Source organism: Buceros rhinoceros, unplaced genomic scaffold (genome assembly GCF_000710305.1).
Source record: "Buceros rhinoceros silvestris isolate BGI_N320 unplaced genomic scaffold, ASM71030v1 scaffold27414, whole genome shotgun sequence".
NCBI classification, from domain to species: domain Eukaryota; kingdom Metazoa; phylum Chordata; class Aves; order Bucerotiformes; family Bucerotidae; genus Buceros; species Buceros rhinoceros.
Window position 1 is genome coordinate 86,287 of NW_010408101.1, and position 17,755 is coordinate 104,041.

Consider the following 17,755-nt stretch of genomic DNA (forward strand, 5'->3'; position numbering starts at 1 on the left):
GCTGAAATTTGTTGAATGGCAACTCCATCTAAACCACTCACTTTCTTCGGTTTAGTAATGGGACCAGTAGAGTTTCCCTGACCACACTGTCCCATTGAATTGTTACCCCAAGCATAAACTTCATTATCTATAAAGATAAATAAAAAAACCAAATCCTGAGACACAATTGTCTTTGATCCAGAGGAGGACTATGTATCTTTACACCTTATTGTTTTTACCATGAGAAAGTGCCAAACAGTGACTGTCACCAATCGAAATATCCACTATTCTTGTAGCAGCCAGTTCTTCAATAAGCTTGGGTCTGAGAGCAGTTGCCTCTGAAGAGCCACAGCCGAGGCACGCCCCACAGCCCCACGCATAGACCTAGAGCAAACAAACCATAAAATACCAGCACGTCAGATTTGTATTACTGGTGACCAAGAACAAATGAAATACCAGATAACCACTTGCACGGTAACTGCAATTATGTTTTTCAACAAAACATGCGTGGTACATTCATGACCATAATGTACATTTCATATAATCTACAATCCTTCCCACCAATCAGTCAGATCACTGGCCCCAGAGCACATCAGTGTTGTTGCAAGAAATGAAACTGGTACGGTAAACTTCGACATCCCTAATACATACTTTAAAAACCCACTGCCTTTGAGGGGTGAGGGTGGGCCATCAGCGAGGTTCCAGGTGTAGAAATGCCTACCGTATTACATGTATATACGCCATGCCAGCAAGGGCCCTCATCTACCACCTAAACATTTATCTCCAAGCTTCCTGAGATTTTTCAGATTAGAAATAAAACTTTCAGTTAAACACCTATATTCTAAAATACACATAGATTTTACAAGACTATTAATCACTTAACCACCTGAGTTGGTTAATGCATTAAAAATTACAAGTGTTTCACTGCCTTCTCCTTCTAAAACCCACTTTGCTTCCTGAACTCAATTTGATACTGCACTGGTTATGTTTATTAACCTAAAAATAATTCATTTTCTGTGGCTAAGCAGGACTCTTGAAAAGTGCAGATTTTTAATTACTCTAGCACATTAGGATCTCAGTATTTTAGTCAATCTCTAAACAATAACTTTACTGATATCTAAATATTAGTTGAGTGTATTCTCAACAGTCAAAATAATAAACGCCGACCTAATGAACTGTTCTGGTTTTGCTGGGACAGAATCATGGGCCTGCCATGGTCTGCAGGCCATCAGCACTTCGGGGTAAGCCAGGGCAGCTGCCCCAGCTGGCTACAGGTTTATCCCAGACCATAAACACCACGTTCGTTACAAGGGGGGAGGTTTGCCCTGCTTGGGCTCCTGCTTCTCCTGACCTGCTCCTCTCCCTTGTCCTGAGGACTGATTTCCTGTCTATTGTGACTGCTGTACATTTGCTGGGCTGAGTATAACTTTGTATACTTTTCATTAGCCTTAGTGTTAATGTCAGTTTGGCTGTTTCATTAAATCCGTTCTCACCTCAACTCATGGGTCTCCTCTCCTTTTGCCGATTCCCCCTGGCTGAGGAGGGGCCGTCAGGTGATAGAGCAACTGCTATAGTTAGGCCCCGGACACAGACTAAACAGAGACATGAACCTACACCACCTTCACCAGCTCTCTTCATCTCCGTGAAAACTTGGCTTTGCCTACCTGCCCTGTTGATGTCAAGGCAAGTGAAGACTGGCTCCCAGCACACACTTTTCGAATAAACATTCCTTGTAAGGCTTCTATAACTTTAGGTTTATACACTCTGTTTGTATCACCATGACCAAGTTTGCCTACAAAAGGAGGAAACACAAGTGGAAGGTATTCTCAAAACATAAGCTATGACAATTAGAAGTACCCAAAAAGAATTCTTGAACTTCCAAAAATGTAAGAGTGTATTTTTAAAGTTAAAACATACTAGGATTTTTATATAACCTATTATTTTTCAATCACAGTAATTACAGATTTCAGAAAATGTGTATTTATTACAGTGTATTTAAAGAACTGAAATAATAACTCCATAGATCTACAATATTCATTGCCTGCTGTTGAATTACTAAAGCCTTCCAAAGCACCACACCTTTTAAGGTTTGGCAAACTGATTACTTTACAAAGGGACTTGAAAAAAACCCCAACTTTTCTGCATTTTTTCCTAACAGTTGTGTGCATTTGTGTAACCATTAGTATTTTATTCCTTTATTCCTCCTCTAAGTTTCTCTTGAAATCAGCTCTTTATCTCCAACTTCACCATTTTCAATCAATGGCCTCAAAAACAAGGACTGTCACTAGACCATGAAGTGTGTTGACAGAAAAACATTCCGCAAAAGGAAGTAGAAAAAATCAAATTCAAAATACATTAAAAAGAACCTGATAATTTCTACCAAGGTTATGCTTTGATTTACATTATTCTAGCTTTCCCACAATAATATTTTAGTACCACATTATTAATATCCAAAAGTCCAATTGTCTATCATTTATTGAAACAGAAAAGCAAACTCAATACTTTGTGAAGGTTAAAGATACCTGTCCTGTTAAAAAGTGATTTTTCAACTGAAATTACAGAATGAGGGAGTCAGAGGAGTTGAAACAATTCTGTATGTGCATGTCAGAACTGGCTTTCGAATGGGATTCAAATTTGTACCCTGTTCTATTAATCACCAATTTTATTAAGAGATTTCTGTAGTCTGTATTTTCCCCTCTTCTCATACTAGGCTAGCGATTTTAATCAAAGTTTTAATTTTTGTCTAGCGGCATAACCAGATTTAGCTAAATACAGTAATAATACAAAATGAACAATTCTGTGATTGAGAAAGCATCTGCCAGTAACAAAGGTTAGAAGTCCTTCATTTAGTGATGGGAGCAGTTTCTTCAAGAAGCAGTTTAAACGCCTCGATTTCCAGTAGGTGAATACAGTTACCAGCTTTCAAATAAGCTCAGTCATTTGATACGACATCAGCAAAGGGCTTTTTGCAGAGTTGTTTAGGCATTCCTTGAGCTTTCTGCTCTGTGAAACTCTCTTCCAATAATAGTTTCTTAAAGCCTATAATCTTGCAGTTTCATTTCAAATTTTCAAAGGAGTATTAAGGCTATGAAGGTGATGGAATAAGAGGAAAATTACTACCAAAATGTTAGTTTTACCTACCGTTATCTCCTCCTCCAAATGACCATACTGTTCTCCCATCTTTGGACAGAGCTATTGTGTGTGAACTGCCACAGGAAACCTCTCCTACATTGCTAATATCTTTTACTAAAGTTGGAATGTTGCGGCTGTTGCTATCGCCGTGACCTAAGGAAAAGAGAAAAATGCATTTTCTTTTTGTGAAGATTTAAGTTCTATTTATTATCTATTTGCAATGTCAATAAGATTTTGCAAAACCTAGATACGTTGTAATCATCACAAATAATAATTTCTCCCCACTTTTTGGAAGGATTTGTGCTAAGGTTTGGAGGAGATCTGTAGTTAAAGGTTAACAAATGTTTTATCTTAATAAGACATATTTCAGGACACTTGTTCATGACTTACTGCTACTAAATCATAAGACTATTTTCTACCTCTCCTAAAAGAAGTAAAAACTAGTACAATTAGTAGTAAAAAAAAACTAGTACAATTGCCTTCAATACTTTTTCATTAGGTAGCTATACTTCCCATACTGGGCAGTACGTAGTCTGAACAGCATGAGGAAACTAAAATAAAGGCTCCCTCTACCTACCGTCAATACAAGCATACCTACTGCACAGAGAAAGCAAGCGAGCAAACAAGCCAGTTTCAGTCACAATTCTAACTGGTCCTTTCTGCAGAAACCCAGTACATTCCAGTATTGCCTACTTCATAATAAGCATCAGTTACATGTCTAATGAACTACAGAAATTCTGCAGATACGGTAGAAAAATGGGCAACAGAGCAAAAAAAATACTAGATGGTATCCATAACTGATTAAATGTCACCGCATTACTATGACCTAATTAAATGCTACTTTTTAGCTGCACACTGGAACTATACCATTGCACACATCAACCTCCCCAAAGCACAACCCCCCCACCTCCCATTTAACCTAAAACTCAGTGAGAACGTTTCCACAATTTCCCCCAAAACTGCAGCTTAGACCCCTAACCCAGTGTTCTTTTCTTAACAGCAGGGATAGACTCAGCACTTTTGGTTACTCAGAAAAACTGTGACAGTACAGTTGTAAAACCCTGTCCTCATCTTCTGCCCCAGACAGTTACCTGCTTTCACCCCACTACTTGGCAATCATGACATTCAAAGCAAAGACAGCAGAAAGGAACTAAAGCGCCACTTGAAGCAATTTGCTATGCAAAATCTGCTGGTTCAACCCAACCTGCTTGAGAAGGGTGCTTTTACCCCAGGCAGTACCAGCTGCACAGGAGATAAGATGAAACAGGCAAGTGAACTTTAGGCAAACAGAAATACTGTGTTTTTGGTTTCAGTTGAATTTAACTTTGTTGACATATTAAGACAAAAGGACATGAAGCCATTCCAGCAAACTTCATGTCCAGTATCCTTACTGGAGTCACACTGGCGTCAGACCCTTGATGTTAGTAGTCAGTTACTCATGACTATTCAAAGAACCATCCTACCATCACAGGATCATGTTTATCTAGAATTCCAGTTTATTTAAAATGTCTACTGTTTACATTTAAGTGGCAGTGGCAATCATCTATAGCCTTATGAATGAATACAGGCAACTCTTCCCGGAAATAAAAAGGTTAGAAAACCAGAATCTTTATAAAATTAACTGCATTAAAATCTTTCAAGAGTCTCTGTTCTAGTTCTAATACTAGTCACCACCCATACACACACACACACCCCCTTTTTTGTGCATGTGCATTTAGAGAGGACAATAAGAGAACAAGGCAAATACACGTATGGTATCATTCCTAGACACAGGAGTTCTTCCAAAAGCATCTCGGGAAATTTTAAAATTACCTAATCTTCCAAAGTCTCCTTCTCCCCAGGTGTACAGCTCTCCATCTTCTGTAACAGCAGCACTATGTCTGTATCCAGCTGATACACATACAACAACCTACATTACAGGCAAAAATAAAAATCACATTTTCATACAAATTGAATAGGAAGTTTGAAAGCTTATGTAAATCAAGTTTCAGAAGCAGTCTTCTATGTAAATCGACCTGGTTCACTCGTGTGGAGTAAGTACACACATAAATTAATCTTTGCAATCTTTTCTACTTAGCATTGGATAAGTGGAAATCAGTACACACAGAGACAAGTTTATCTATAAAACCGGCCAAGATTTATCCATCAAATTTAACATAATGATACCCTAGTCTTACAGCAGCAAAAAGCAGCTGCCAAACCGTAGACAGACAGGAAAGTGAAGGCCTCATAGGACAAGACAAAGCCACTTTTCAAATGAAGCCACTAAAATGTTGTATATTAAAGGTCATATGTCACAGCTAAGAAAAGCAACCAGCTCCTGAAATGTCACCACAGTCCAGCAAAAGCACATGAGCAAGTTTAACTCTTAAGACCACGAGAAGGTTTACTGATAATGGCATTGTCCAAATCATATGCCTATAGGCAACCGTAAGTTTTAGTGCTTTGCTGAAAGCAGACCCAGCTTCAAAGACAGGTTTAGAAAAAACACACAGAACTTTTTCTTAAGATTTCATATTATTTCAAACTTTACACATCACAACTGAACAGAACAGAACCGAACCAGATGTTCTACGATATAAAACGTACCTTTCCTTGCAGGGGACCCTGAATAAGTTTAGGATATTTCTGAGTTGAACTATTTCCATGTCCCAGTTTTCCATAGTCGCCATCACCCCAGCTGAAGACTTCCCCTTCTGTTGTAAATGCTAAAGTGTGACCATCGGATCCTTTTGAAGATGACACTTTTTTAATAGACCTATGAGGCTCAAAAGTCAATTTTTTCAGTGTGGATTGATTATTGGAGTCACCCAGTCCTAGTCTCCCATAGCTGCCTTTACCACAGGCTCTAACAGAACCATCCGTTGAAATAACAAACGTACAATATTGTCCAGCTTCGATCTATAAACAAAAAGGATAAAACAGTAAAAAAGAAAGATTAGACAAATGTAAAGTTCACATATAGGTCTAGAAGCATGTATTTTTAAATGGAATGTCGGATTTCTTTACATAACCCTTTCATGTAACAACATAAAAATTAAGGAGAATTTGGACTTAAGCAAGCAGTAAAATTCAAATTCTTGAAAAATATTTTATGAGTAAATCTATTTTCTTGAGGTAAAGGATTTAAATAGTGATTTATCTATTTGATTTATCTGCATCTCTTTTACAGACTGCAGACCTCGGGCTGCCTCCGGATCTCCAAGATAACAAAACTCATGGATGGAAATGGACAGTCTTTGAAGGTCTCTTAATTTCTTAAGACTAAGAAGGCAAAGTAAGAGCTTTGATAAAGCACTGTAGGTTTTGCTTAATTTTAACCAGTTCCAAGTGGTAACATTACTGAAATATGCTAAATGCTAAAAACCCACTACCACTGGAGACAATGGATTTTAACTGCATAAACGCCAAAGAAATAAAACCAAAAGTTTTTGAGAAAGTAAGAACTTGCCTCTCTTGGAAAGACAATGCAGTGCTGAGGAATGACCTAACAGCAAACCAAGCGACCCTGCAATGATTTCCTGAAGGAACCTTACACACCATGGGTTCAAGCATATGCTTCAGCATAAAGGCACTGCATGTCCACATCATAAATCAGCCCAAAGCAGGAGGTGGACTACATGGTGACAGCTTTGTTTACTGTGAATTAACTTCACATAGACAAACCCTACAAAGACAGTCAATGAAGGTTAAAGAAATAATTCCTTATCCCAGTGGGAAATCCCACAAGCACGTTGCATGGGTGTATACAGCACTATTTAAAGAGTAGCTCATTCACGTCACTCATTCCATTCCAGTGTATTAGCATTTTGTTAAAAAAGTTTTCTGAATGTATAAACTTGCTGTACGATGCCTGGTCCTCCAGTCCATTGGGATATCAAATATATCAGTGACGTCAATAGAAACAATTTCAGAAAATGGACCTAAATTGTCTAGTGACCAAAAAAATGCTTTTACTTAAGTCAACATTGCAAAGGCAATACAGTAACAGAAAAGTAAACTATTATATTCTGTGTCATGCATCAACAGAAGTGCTCAGTTGCAACTGTAGAATGTGACTGAGAGCAGAAAGAGCATACCGTAAATTGATTTTCAGAAAGCTAATTAGGGTTGCTGTGCAAGCAGTTAGCCCAGTCTGGACTTTTAAACTAGGCAACCTTGGTGCGAAAACCACCAGTGGCAAAGACGACTGAGTAGCTAAGGTACCTTCTAAACAAAGTAGAAAGAACCTCAAAACTACAGGCAAGCAAATTTGTGTCTGCGAATGCATTTCATAGCAAGTGAGATCATTCAATCATTCTTGTTACATGGTAATTGACCTCTGTGTCTCATTAAAAACAGAATGTTTTATCAATGGATCAAAAAAGTAGCATGATACTTTCAGCAAAATAACTTCTGTGATTAGTTCTGAGTATCATACCTCCGTTATAACTCAACACTCAGAAATAAATTACTATTTTCCAATTTCCTACTATAACTACGAAGCTGCTAAATGTTACATAATGTATCACTATAAATATCACTCACTGTCTGTGCATCAGAAAAACTTGGAGCAAGCTTGGGTTGAAGTATTTTCTCTTGAGTTCCTTCTACCAGTTGATGACTGCTGTTGCTACCCCAAACATACACTTCACAGGTCTCAGAAACAATGGGAGCATCACCCGTTTGAATGCTATCAGGGCTGGCACATGTTCTTGAATAGTCTGATGCCATTCGACAAACCTATTAAAATGAGAGATTTATTACACGGTAGCACTTCCAGTTCTTCCCATATAGTCACAATGTTCAGAGCAACTTTAATTTCCCCTCAGCATGATTCTCTGCCTAAAACACATATCATCCATCACCGTATCATTAGCTTGCCCAAACTAATTTGTTTCTCTACATCTTACGTTTTTCCATCTTTTTTTGCCTTCCTCTTCTACTCCAGATTAACTCAGCAAAGATGCAAAGACACCCACCTGCACACACTAATCAGATATGTGAGGGGGACATAAACTCCAGTTACCTGGGAAGTCAAGGTATATTTCAAGACATACCTCTTCAAATAAACACAGAGCTGCCTCATAAAGAGAACACAAGCCATCAGACGTTCTGGTTGGCTCTCTCCATTGACTTCGATCGCTGGATGATCCCTACAATTTTAAAGTGGTGTTATTATGAGACAAATACTTCCATGCAGCAACAATGCACTACAAAATATATTAGGGATTTGTTCCTATAGTTAAGCAAAATTAAAAGCTCTTTCTACAAGCATAAGTAAACTACATTTCTCCCCCGAGCTGTGGTATCTGTGGTGTACACTTCAGTATAACAAAACATGACAAGTGCTAGTTCCACATTCTTATTTATTCATTTTTGTGAAACACCTGGACTTAGAGTTAATTTCTCCTAATGCTCTTCTGTTCTGAAATACATGTCATTTGTGTTTAGTTTAAAGTGATTATTATTTCAAAATGACTAATCATAGTTATTTTTGTGTTTACATATCTTCCTTATTTTGGTCTCTTAGTTTTATATCTAGTCTAAAACCAACAACATATAAAGTTGCCCATGAGGACATTCAATCCAATTCAGATCCTGCCACTGCCATGGCTCTTCTTGTGATTCCCATTCTTTCATTTCTTTAGTTTTTTAAATTTATGCTCATTAGCAAGCATTGTAAGCCTGAGCAGAGATAAAAGAATGACCTCTTCAAGGAAAAAGTCATTCCCATTTTCAGCCTGAGCTATGAGGCAGAAGCTTGCCACAGCTTCTGACCACATATTGTGCAATGATTTCATAGCTTGAAAAAGAATTTAATCTAGGACCAGAAGTAAGCACTCAGCATACAAAGCAGTGTGCCATACTTCCAAATAATTTATCTCATTTTCCTATAGCACTAATTTCTGAGCAGTAGCAAAAACACTAAACGTCTTAAATCTTACCGATTCTCCAAAGAACAACGAATGTCCAATAACTTTGAAGAGAAAACAAGGCTTATTACAAAACTTTAAATTCTAAGCAAATCCAGCAAATGAAGCCTTAACAGTTCCATACTTTCTAACTTTTTTGCTAAGAACTTAAATATAAAGTGCAAGTGGATCGAGTACATCCTTGATTTTTTTTCCTGAAGTTAGAGCACAACACCAAAAGTGACAGCACAGGGGTTGCTTTGCTGTTTCATCTTTACCTATGAGGAAATGGGTGGGCATGGAGGCAGTGAAAGAGATGGTAGGTTAACAAAGAAAACACTGAAAAAAAAATTCACAAAAAAAACCCCTTTTTAACATATTAAGCAAACTATTCAGCAAACTGGCATTCAGTGTTGAGAAACTATTTAAAGTTAAGAATGGAACTACATTTGCAATGTAGAAAATCTGCAGAAAGCTGGTGTACCTACCAAAGATCGCCGCATCTGTGTTAATATACTCATAAAGCAATCGAAGCTGATCATCCCTTCCGGGCTTTGCAGCAACTTGGTTTTCTCCATGGTGTTCACTACAGCTGAAGCACCTAGAGCCATTTCTATCCATTCAAGAAGATACCGCAAGGAACCTCGCTGGGCAGCCAAACCAAGAAGCAGTTCAGAAGCTAATCTACGACCTAAAGTGTCTGCCCCAGAGTTTGGAATTGTTACTCCTTTGAGAAATGTTGTTACTTGTGATAAACAGTCCAACCCCATTGGTGGAATCTTGCTTTCATTTGCTAAAGATAAAGGCGGTAAAGAGCTCACAACTTCTATTGCAGTATGGATAACATCGTTGCAAAGACTGAGGCCAGGTCCTGACGCCGGCATCATCCAACTTTGTCTTAGCAGTGCAAATAACAAGCTTAATCCAGTCCGAACCCCCATTTCTATAAGCGCATCTGTACTTGACCTGGGACGTTCACTGACAGAATGCACATCTGTTGATCCAGAACTGCTCTCTGGGGAATGCTGCTGTTGTTTCACCTTACCCTTATCGTGATACTTATTAGAAAGTGCATAGAAGACACGCTGCAACACAAGGAGACGTTTTCGAAGCGCCCCAGCAAACGGCGAGTCTGAGCATACCATCTTTGCCAGAGCCAGCTGGCTGCTAAGAAGGGCATCCAAGTAGTGGTCCTGTTCATCACTAGAGAGAGATTCCCGCTCAAAATCTGGTAACTGAGGTCCTTTGAGGCACAGAACCTGCTGGGGCAATGGCACTACTTCTTTATTGCTGACTAACTTGGCATACAAGATAGAAACTCCCTCCCTTGTTGCAATAGATTCACTGTCTTCTGTGATCCAGGAGCTGTTTAGATGTTCAAGCCACTTCAGCTTCACAGGCGGGACCATAGCTGCCATGTTGGTTTACTCCTTTGCCATTAGTCCTGAAAACCAAAAACACACGTAAACAGGTGTGCAATAAATTACCTACAGAATTTATTCCTCACAGTAGAACAAATCTTAATAATTCTTTAAGGAAGCAAGTAGCAAAAGATTAATCACCAAGTATTACCTATTCCACCGTCTTATAAGTGCTGCAACCTGGAATTCAGATCAAATACTACCAGAATAGTTTAGAAGTAGTATTAAAAAAAAAGACACTTTGCAGATTAATTTTCATCTTCGTTTTAAACAAATAAGTACATGCATATGTGCAACTTCCTTAACATAATACAAGCATTTTAGTAAGTCTGGATTTTCTAGCTCCACATGCACAAAAATTCACACAAAGCAGATTTAATTGTGCTATGTTCCAATGAAAATACACTTTTAATATTCTCTAGAAAAAATGATGTTCTCTTTTAGAGACAGCAAAATCAGGGACAACAACTTCAAAAAATGCACGACATCATGCACAACCGCGTACAAGTGACTGCAATACCACGCAAACTTCCATTTGATAATAAACGAGACTAGTAATTCAGGCCACAACTAAAGGCTCAAACTGTGAAACAGATCTTTAAGTCCTGCTGTCACAAGCCACTGTTTCCCCTTTCAGATAAGCTAGAGATCTCCTTAAAATCCATGTCAGAATGTTAAACAGGAACCAGGACGGGTAGCCTGACTGCTAGAGCGGCACATTACACAGGTCCTGTTCATGCAGCGAGTGCGCTCTTCAGAGCCAAATGCAAATTACAACTATTCCAAGTAAATTTACAGTATCAAAAATTATGTATTACATTACGTTCATATATAATGTATGACTTTGCATGCATTCAAAGCTCGTAGGATAGATTTTTAAGGAGGGGATCACTAACAATATGGAGGTAAAGAGAAAATAATGCAACAATGCTGGTTTTCCAGGAAGGTTCGAACTGGTTGACAAACCTAACTGACAGGTTACAATAATCTTTCAAGTCAAAAACAGAAATAAATCCGAGAGATTTTTCTGCCTGACAATTTTAGGAAAAAACCCCAACATATTATGGAGCATGACAATTCCACATGGATGCAATGAAACTTTATGATGAAGTTGCTACAAAGTTCCTGGAAATCCTACGGTTTAAAATGGGATTCCTCGCCACATACCACAAGGTTTTTTTGGCTAGCACTAGCCCCTGCAATACATCTCTCTCCCAACTTTTGCACTGCCTGAATGTAAGTCAACTTATTTAGCTAGACAGAGAGATCCCTCTTCCTCTCTTCACTCCTTGAAGAGAAGCAGAAGGGTCTGAGCTCTGCACAGGTGGTCTAAAACCTCAGCTACGAACTCCATGTATGAAACTTGAACACTTGGATATTAAACCACTGAAACCTCAGCCTAAGCGAAAAGCTGTTTAAAGGTTTATAACCAATTAGATAGGATAGCATTTTTGTTCATTTTTTTTTGTTTTATAATTCAAAACCTAAAATAACAGACGAAGGTTACACTTAAATTACAGAATATCAGACCTTTTTGAAATTTAATCTGAGCGTATCAACTTTCAAACTGAACAAGGCGACAAGTCTTCTTTGCTCCCTTTCACAAGGGAGAATATAGTACTGGAAAAGCAGATTATTTTCTCTGCCTAGTCCTTCTTTCAGCATGATGCACCACAGGTATCTAGTACGGACAGTATGGCAAATGTGCATATGGCCTTGTAGTTCCCCAATGCTCAGTCACCAGAAACCTCTTAAACATAATACTCGAAATGAAAGTGTAAGCTATTGAAAAAAAAAAAATCATCAGAAGGGCACCCGATATATTCAAAATAATATTCAGTGTTATTTAGGTAAATGATGCTGCGATAAACTACTTCCAAAAATGAAGGTGGTATAAGTTTACAGAACTGCACATTTGAAAGACAAAATCTGCAGATAGAACAAGGAGGAAAAAAAAATCAAGTTAGTTTTTAGTTAAGTTTTGAGATCTTCTCTATCTTGTAACCAACAATATAATATTTTTATCATAAGTTGGTAAAACAACACCACCACAAAGTGCAAAGGCACCTCTATCACTGTAGACATTTATGTCAGATGGGAAGAATCATTTGCAGACAAGTCTGAGAAAATTTTTTAAAATTAATAAATAGGACATTCTGCTCCCAAAGAGACACGTGAGTTATTAATGCTGGTAGCATTTAGAATTCCAGTTTCTTCAAGAGGATTCTTGATGTCAAATGTAAATTCTGCCAAGACAACTTACAGCTTAATATGCAAGGAGGCTTTTCCAAACCAAAACTGCTCCTTTTGTTGTGTTGTTTAAAGCAACCCACAAACGCTTTACCGCCTATAGGACAAATCAGTACTGTACAAAAGTCCCGTTTCCTAATCATTAACCATGGGTTACATAGGTTCTGAATGATCACTTTCTGCTCTTTGACCCTCCAAGTTCTAATGAACTACGATTTCACCAAAAAGTAATACAAAACCCTGAAGGAGAAGTTTGTGTTCTTTGGTGGTCTGAGCCCTATTTGATCTAATTTAATCTCTGGGGGGTGGAGGGAAACTCTGCCATCTAGTAAGACTGTATGCTCAGTAGAGCTGTAACGCTTGTAGCTTAACAGATAACGTAACACGCAACTTTGTTCTCTCTTAGTCTCGACATTTTTAAAAAATATTTTAAAAATCAGACCTATAGTACGGTTCTTCTGACAATATATCCACCAAATAAGACATTCTGTGCTCTTAAGCACCTTCCAGACAAAATTTCTCTATAACAGATTAACACCTTCATCAGAAGTCTACTTTGAGCCTCAGTGAGCCTTGCCCAAGTAACTTCAGTTGTATTACAGCAGGCAAAATCCTCACACCTGTGCCCCACAAACACCAGAGCCGTGACTGTTAACTACCATTCCGAAGCAGTGGGCATTCTTTGCATTTCACACTAGACACACCTTCTGTTTATTCACCCTACCAAACATACCACCAGCTCATCAGCCAAGCGACGCAGATAGGTATTATGACATCCAGGACCTTGTGCACAAAGAAAAGGCAACATTTTCTCATTCGTCAGGTAAGATTTGCCAACTACTGTTTGATCTGAATTGTTACGGCAAATTAACGCAAACTTCCAAACTGGGTCTTCAGTGACAAAGCTAGCACCTTCTCAAGAGGAAATACACAGGCATCTACACAGGCATCTAGCTATATTAAGTAGTTCCCCCGACAAAGACTCACTCATTTGCTCTATGTGAAGCTTACGCCAGCTGTTTTTCATGCAGAAATTTCAATGTACCTCAAAGGTGCAAATACTGCTCCTTTTCCTGAAAATCTTCTCTTCCTATGCATCTCTAAAAAGAGAGACTGAAGCTTCAATCTGAGCTCAAGTGACCTACTCTCCTGCTGCAACCTTCAAAAGAAATACATTGGTCCATCTTGAAAATAATGTTCAGTTTGATGTGACAGGGATCAATCTTTAACCGGACCCACTGACAGCAACAAGCTGATTTGGTATAATCCTGAAAATGCTCTCTGAATACAAATGCAAATTATCTCTGTCTCTGTGGAGTACAAGCGTAGTGACCACGTATCACTGAAGTTAACCAGAAACTAGGGAACAATGGCTAGCAGTTCACAGCAGGGATTATTTCCTCCAGCTTACTGCCTGAGGACCATAAATAGAAGGTTTATAACTGCTTTGGAGCATAAGTGAGGACATCTCATTTCTTTTTAAGTGCAGGCAAAAAGAAAACACATTCGACATTGAAAGACCATGCAAATATACTCACAGATTTTTTACTACATCTAACCACTACAAGGTCAGCTCACAATGTGGAAGGTACCAATTCTGCAGTGTGGGTCAGCATGTAGTCCCACCAGCTTTCTAAACAACCTGGCCAAGCCTTTCTGATCAGATGGCCCAAAGGGAGAAGGCAGAAACACGTGACAAGAAGTGGAGAAAGCAAGTACTTTTCTTTTCAGCAGCAGCAGCACAAACCTAAAACACAGTAAATGTATGTAGCAACTGATTTGAGAGTATTTTACTACTGGAGCACTTAAAACACTTTAAATTCAAAGTTCCGAACTCAAAGTTCCCAGAACCCTCTGGGATTTCTATTTTAAGGTTTAAAAAAAAAAAGACAACCAAAAGATCTTTATGAAATTGCAACAACTGTTCCTCCTCAAAAACAACCGTATCACATTTTGTTATATTTTTATATTTGAGGACTCACAGAAGATATTCCTTTCAGCAATCTGAAAATAACAGCCTACAGACTAATCACTAGTCCACGTTTTACATGTAGTAAACCTCCAAATCTTCCAAGTGAACAACTCTCACTGATTCAAAAAAGCTAAGGTTTAACCAGGATGATGCCTTGAACATCACCTGTTGCACAATTTCCAGATACATAACAGTTTTGCAATTGCATTTAGAGAAAGTTTTGATATTTTACTTTATATAAAAATGTATCTGGCCAGCACCAGGTGGAGAAAAATCTATTCACACTGACAAAACATGAACCGCAAAAGCTGAGCTCCACTTTCTTCTTCTCCTCCCGCTTCTCAGAGGGGGAAAAAAAAAAAAAAAAAAAAAGGGGGGAGAATTTGAAAAACAACCCCTGAAACTGAAAGCAACAGGACTTGGGGTTCTCCCTACTTTCTTTCCCTCCCCCCGCCTCTCAGGGGGGAAAAAAAAAAAAAAAAAAAGGGGTGAGAATTTGCAACACAACTCATGCAACACGACTCATTTATCATATCTTTCACAACCAGAGTTCCTGTTGGGCAAATAGCCATTTTGGGGGAATGAACACCCACATGTATTTTACTGTTGCTGATCCGTAAATCAACTAAAAAAGGACTCAAAACTCTTAGCTCAACTCACAGAACAAGGATTACGAGACAGTCTTACCAAATTGAAAACCTATTTGAAAAGCTTATTGTAGGGAACAGTTAGGACAAAATTAAAGTATCAAACCCTAAAAAACAAGTTCTATGTATCCTAGATGTAGAATTTGTTCAAATTTGTAGAAGATGTTGAAAAAACAACATGGCAGTGACAGGAACTTGAGCTTCAGAAGAATAAATTTGAAGACAAGACTGCCTTCAGAGATTATCTGCTAACCCAAAATTCCAAGTTCTTTGCTATAAAGTTAGGCAGAGGTTTTCCAGATTGGTTTCTAAGAGTTGATTCTGTGAGAGAAAAAAGTAATTGAGGAACGCATTTAAGTAAGTGGAAACACTAATCAAGTGTAGCTGATGGAACTGTGTTACACCAGGAGTAAACAAGAAACATGAGAGAAAGCAAAGCAAAGCTACAAGCATGAGACCTACCTTAGCAAAACCCAGGGCAAGGTCAACTGCATTCCTTACAAACATTAATTAGACTAAAGAATTTGGGGTATTTCTTATCCAACTCAATGCCTGCCAAGAAAGTGCTTTTCATTAACAGCACTAGGAGGAAGATTCATAAACCTACCCATACCACTGGCAGTTCCAAAAAGAAAGAACTGCTGCCATAGAGAAGATGAAGGAAAAGGTATTTGTCCACCACGCTCCTAGAAAGTACTGTTTAAGCTGGGGCAGAAATGATGCTTAATAGCTCTGTGAGTCTCAGAGTGCTGCAGACTACACCTGAAGGCTCAGATTCATCAAATACTCTACTGCAGTATTTGCCAGCTGTAGAACAAAGCAAGCTATTAGTTAGGTTCACTTCAGCTGGAACATGAACTGCTGGTTTTTTCTCTTACATCGTTTGAAAGGGAAAAAGAAGAAAAGAACTTGAAAATGAAACTTGTGAAAACAAGAGGAACATAATTAAAGGGGGAGGGGGGGTGTTCCTGAGCTATTCGGGGAGTAGAATATTTAAATAATAGGAGAAAGCATGCTTAGGAGTGCTCTTTTTTAATGTTATCAGAAACATGGAATTTACCAGCATCATAAACAAAGGTTCTTTTCTAACAGTCCACCACTTAAAATGCACCCAGAGATGAACCTACAACTTCCACAGCTACATGTCACTGCACAGAGAATGATGATTCCCTTGTATGTCACATTCTGTGTTTCCAAGCACAAATCAGATACCTCTTCTCCTCTGTTCAGGGTTTCCCCATTATGTAAACAAGCTAACACCAAATATACAAATTATCTTACGCTATTATCCCTCAAATTCTAAGCTCAGGATGAACGCTTCATATCTTGTAATAATTAGTCAGCATAAAAAGGAGATAATAGGATGCATTTCAAATTCAAATAAATCAACTTACAAGCAACTGTAATCATTACAAGCATTCTAAGCATTTTAATTCTGTAGCAAATTATAATAATTAAGTGGTTGGCATGAATTTCCACATGGCCAAGAACTCAGAATTAAAGTTTACAACAAATTTAATTTCTACTTTTTTCATATGTTTCTGCTAATCTATTTACTGACATGATGATTTTGAAGAGGTTTGGGTTTAGACACTGTTTGCAGCAGCTAGGAAAAAACCAAACACAACACCAAGAGCCTGCAAGTGTTTGTCAGAAAGACAGAGTAAATGCTAATAATAATTAATACACTTACGATCTTCCCTTCTCACTTAAAATATAAAGAGGAAATTTGTCATATTTCAGGGAAAGAATGCAGTCTTTAGTGGCTTAGCAAATACTTCTAAGAACTTGCAATATTCCACGTTTTTGGAGTTTTTCTTAAACAGGAATTAATTCAGCCTGAAACATCAGCTGCATCTTACAGATCACCTCAAACATTCATTTTTGAGATGTAAGCTTGCCTAAAATAACTAGTAAGATGTATTAAAATATGAAAGGCCTGTTACAAGTAATCATTAAGTACAACACACCATTGAACAAATGATCTTTCAGTTAAGTTTACGTCACCAGTTAAAGAGCCCAAACAGTAAATGCTTTGACTGAGGAAAACTGCCTTTCTAAGACCTATCACTGTATCTTAAAGAAGATTAAAATAAGAGACTGGAGGTGCATGCTACCAAACTGACAAGTAATTTCCACGAAATGGAAATAAATTCTGAAGTGACAAACTCTAAATACCGCTCCTTTCTTCTCTCTGTCACCATAGCAATTTAAACACTCAGAAACAGAAAGAGGAACCGGATCTTGCAATCAACCCCGGCTTGTTCATTTTACACTTACAATATCGAGCCACCGACGGCGTGGAGGCATGAGCAGCACCCTGATGGAAAATCTCCCTGATAGTACATCTCCCTGACTAGGAAATCTAACAAAATAGGCATTCCACTACGAATGTTTCACTGTTTGTTTATACACACATAAATATACATATTTTTCAGTATAGTATATAACTTATTATAT

General features: G+C 38.1%; 1 protein-coding gene across 1 annotated transcript in view; it reads right to left on the minus strand.

Moving 5' to 3' along the window:
- HERC1 (HECT and RLD domain containing E3 ubiquitin protein ligase family member 1) overlaps positions 1 to 10,423 on the minus strand; it is an 81,129-nt gene extending 70,706 nt beyond the window's left edge. Inside the window, exons 1-9 of the mRNA XM_010134766.1 lie at positions 9,494 to 10,423; positions 8,151 to 8,246; positions 7,639 to 7,833; positions 5,701 to 6,012; positions 4,924 to 5,020; positions 3,121 to 3,264; positions 1,644 to 1,771; positions 219 to 363; positions 1 to 127 (exon numbers count right to left, since the gene is read on the minus strand). Of these exons, the coding sequence (XP_010133068.1) occupies positions 1 to 127; positions 219 to 363; positions 1,644 to 1,771; positions 3,121 to 3,264; positions 4,924 to 5,020; positions 5,701 to 6,012; positions 7,639 to 7,833; positions 8,151 to 8,246; positions 9,494 to 10,423 (2,174 nt within the window). The remainder of the gene's footprint in view (positions 128 to 218; positions 364 to 1,643; positions 1,772 to 3,120; positions 3,265 to 4,923; positions 5,021 to 5,700; positions 6,013 to 7,638; positions 7,834 to 8,150; positions 8,247 to 9,493) is intronic.
- Positions 10,424 to 17,755: the final 7,332 nt, after the last annotated feature.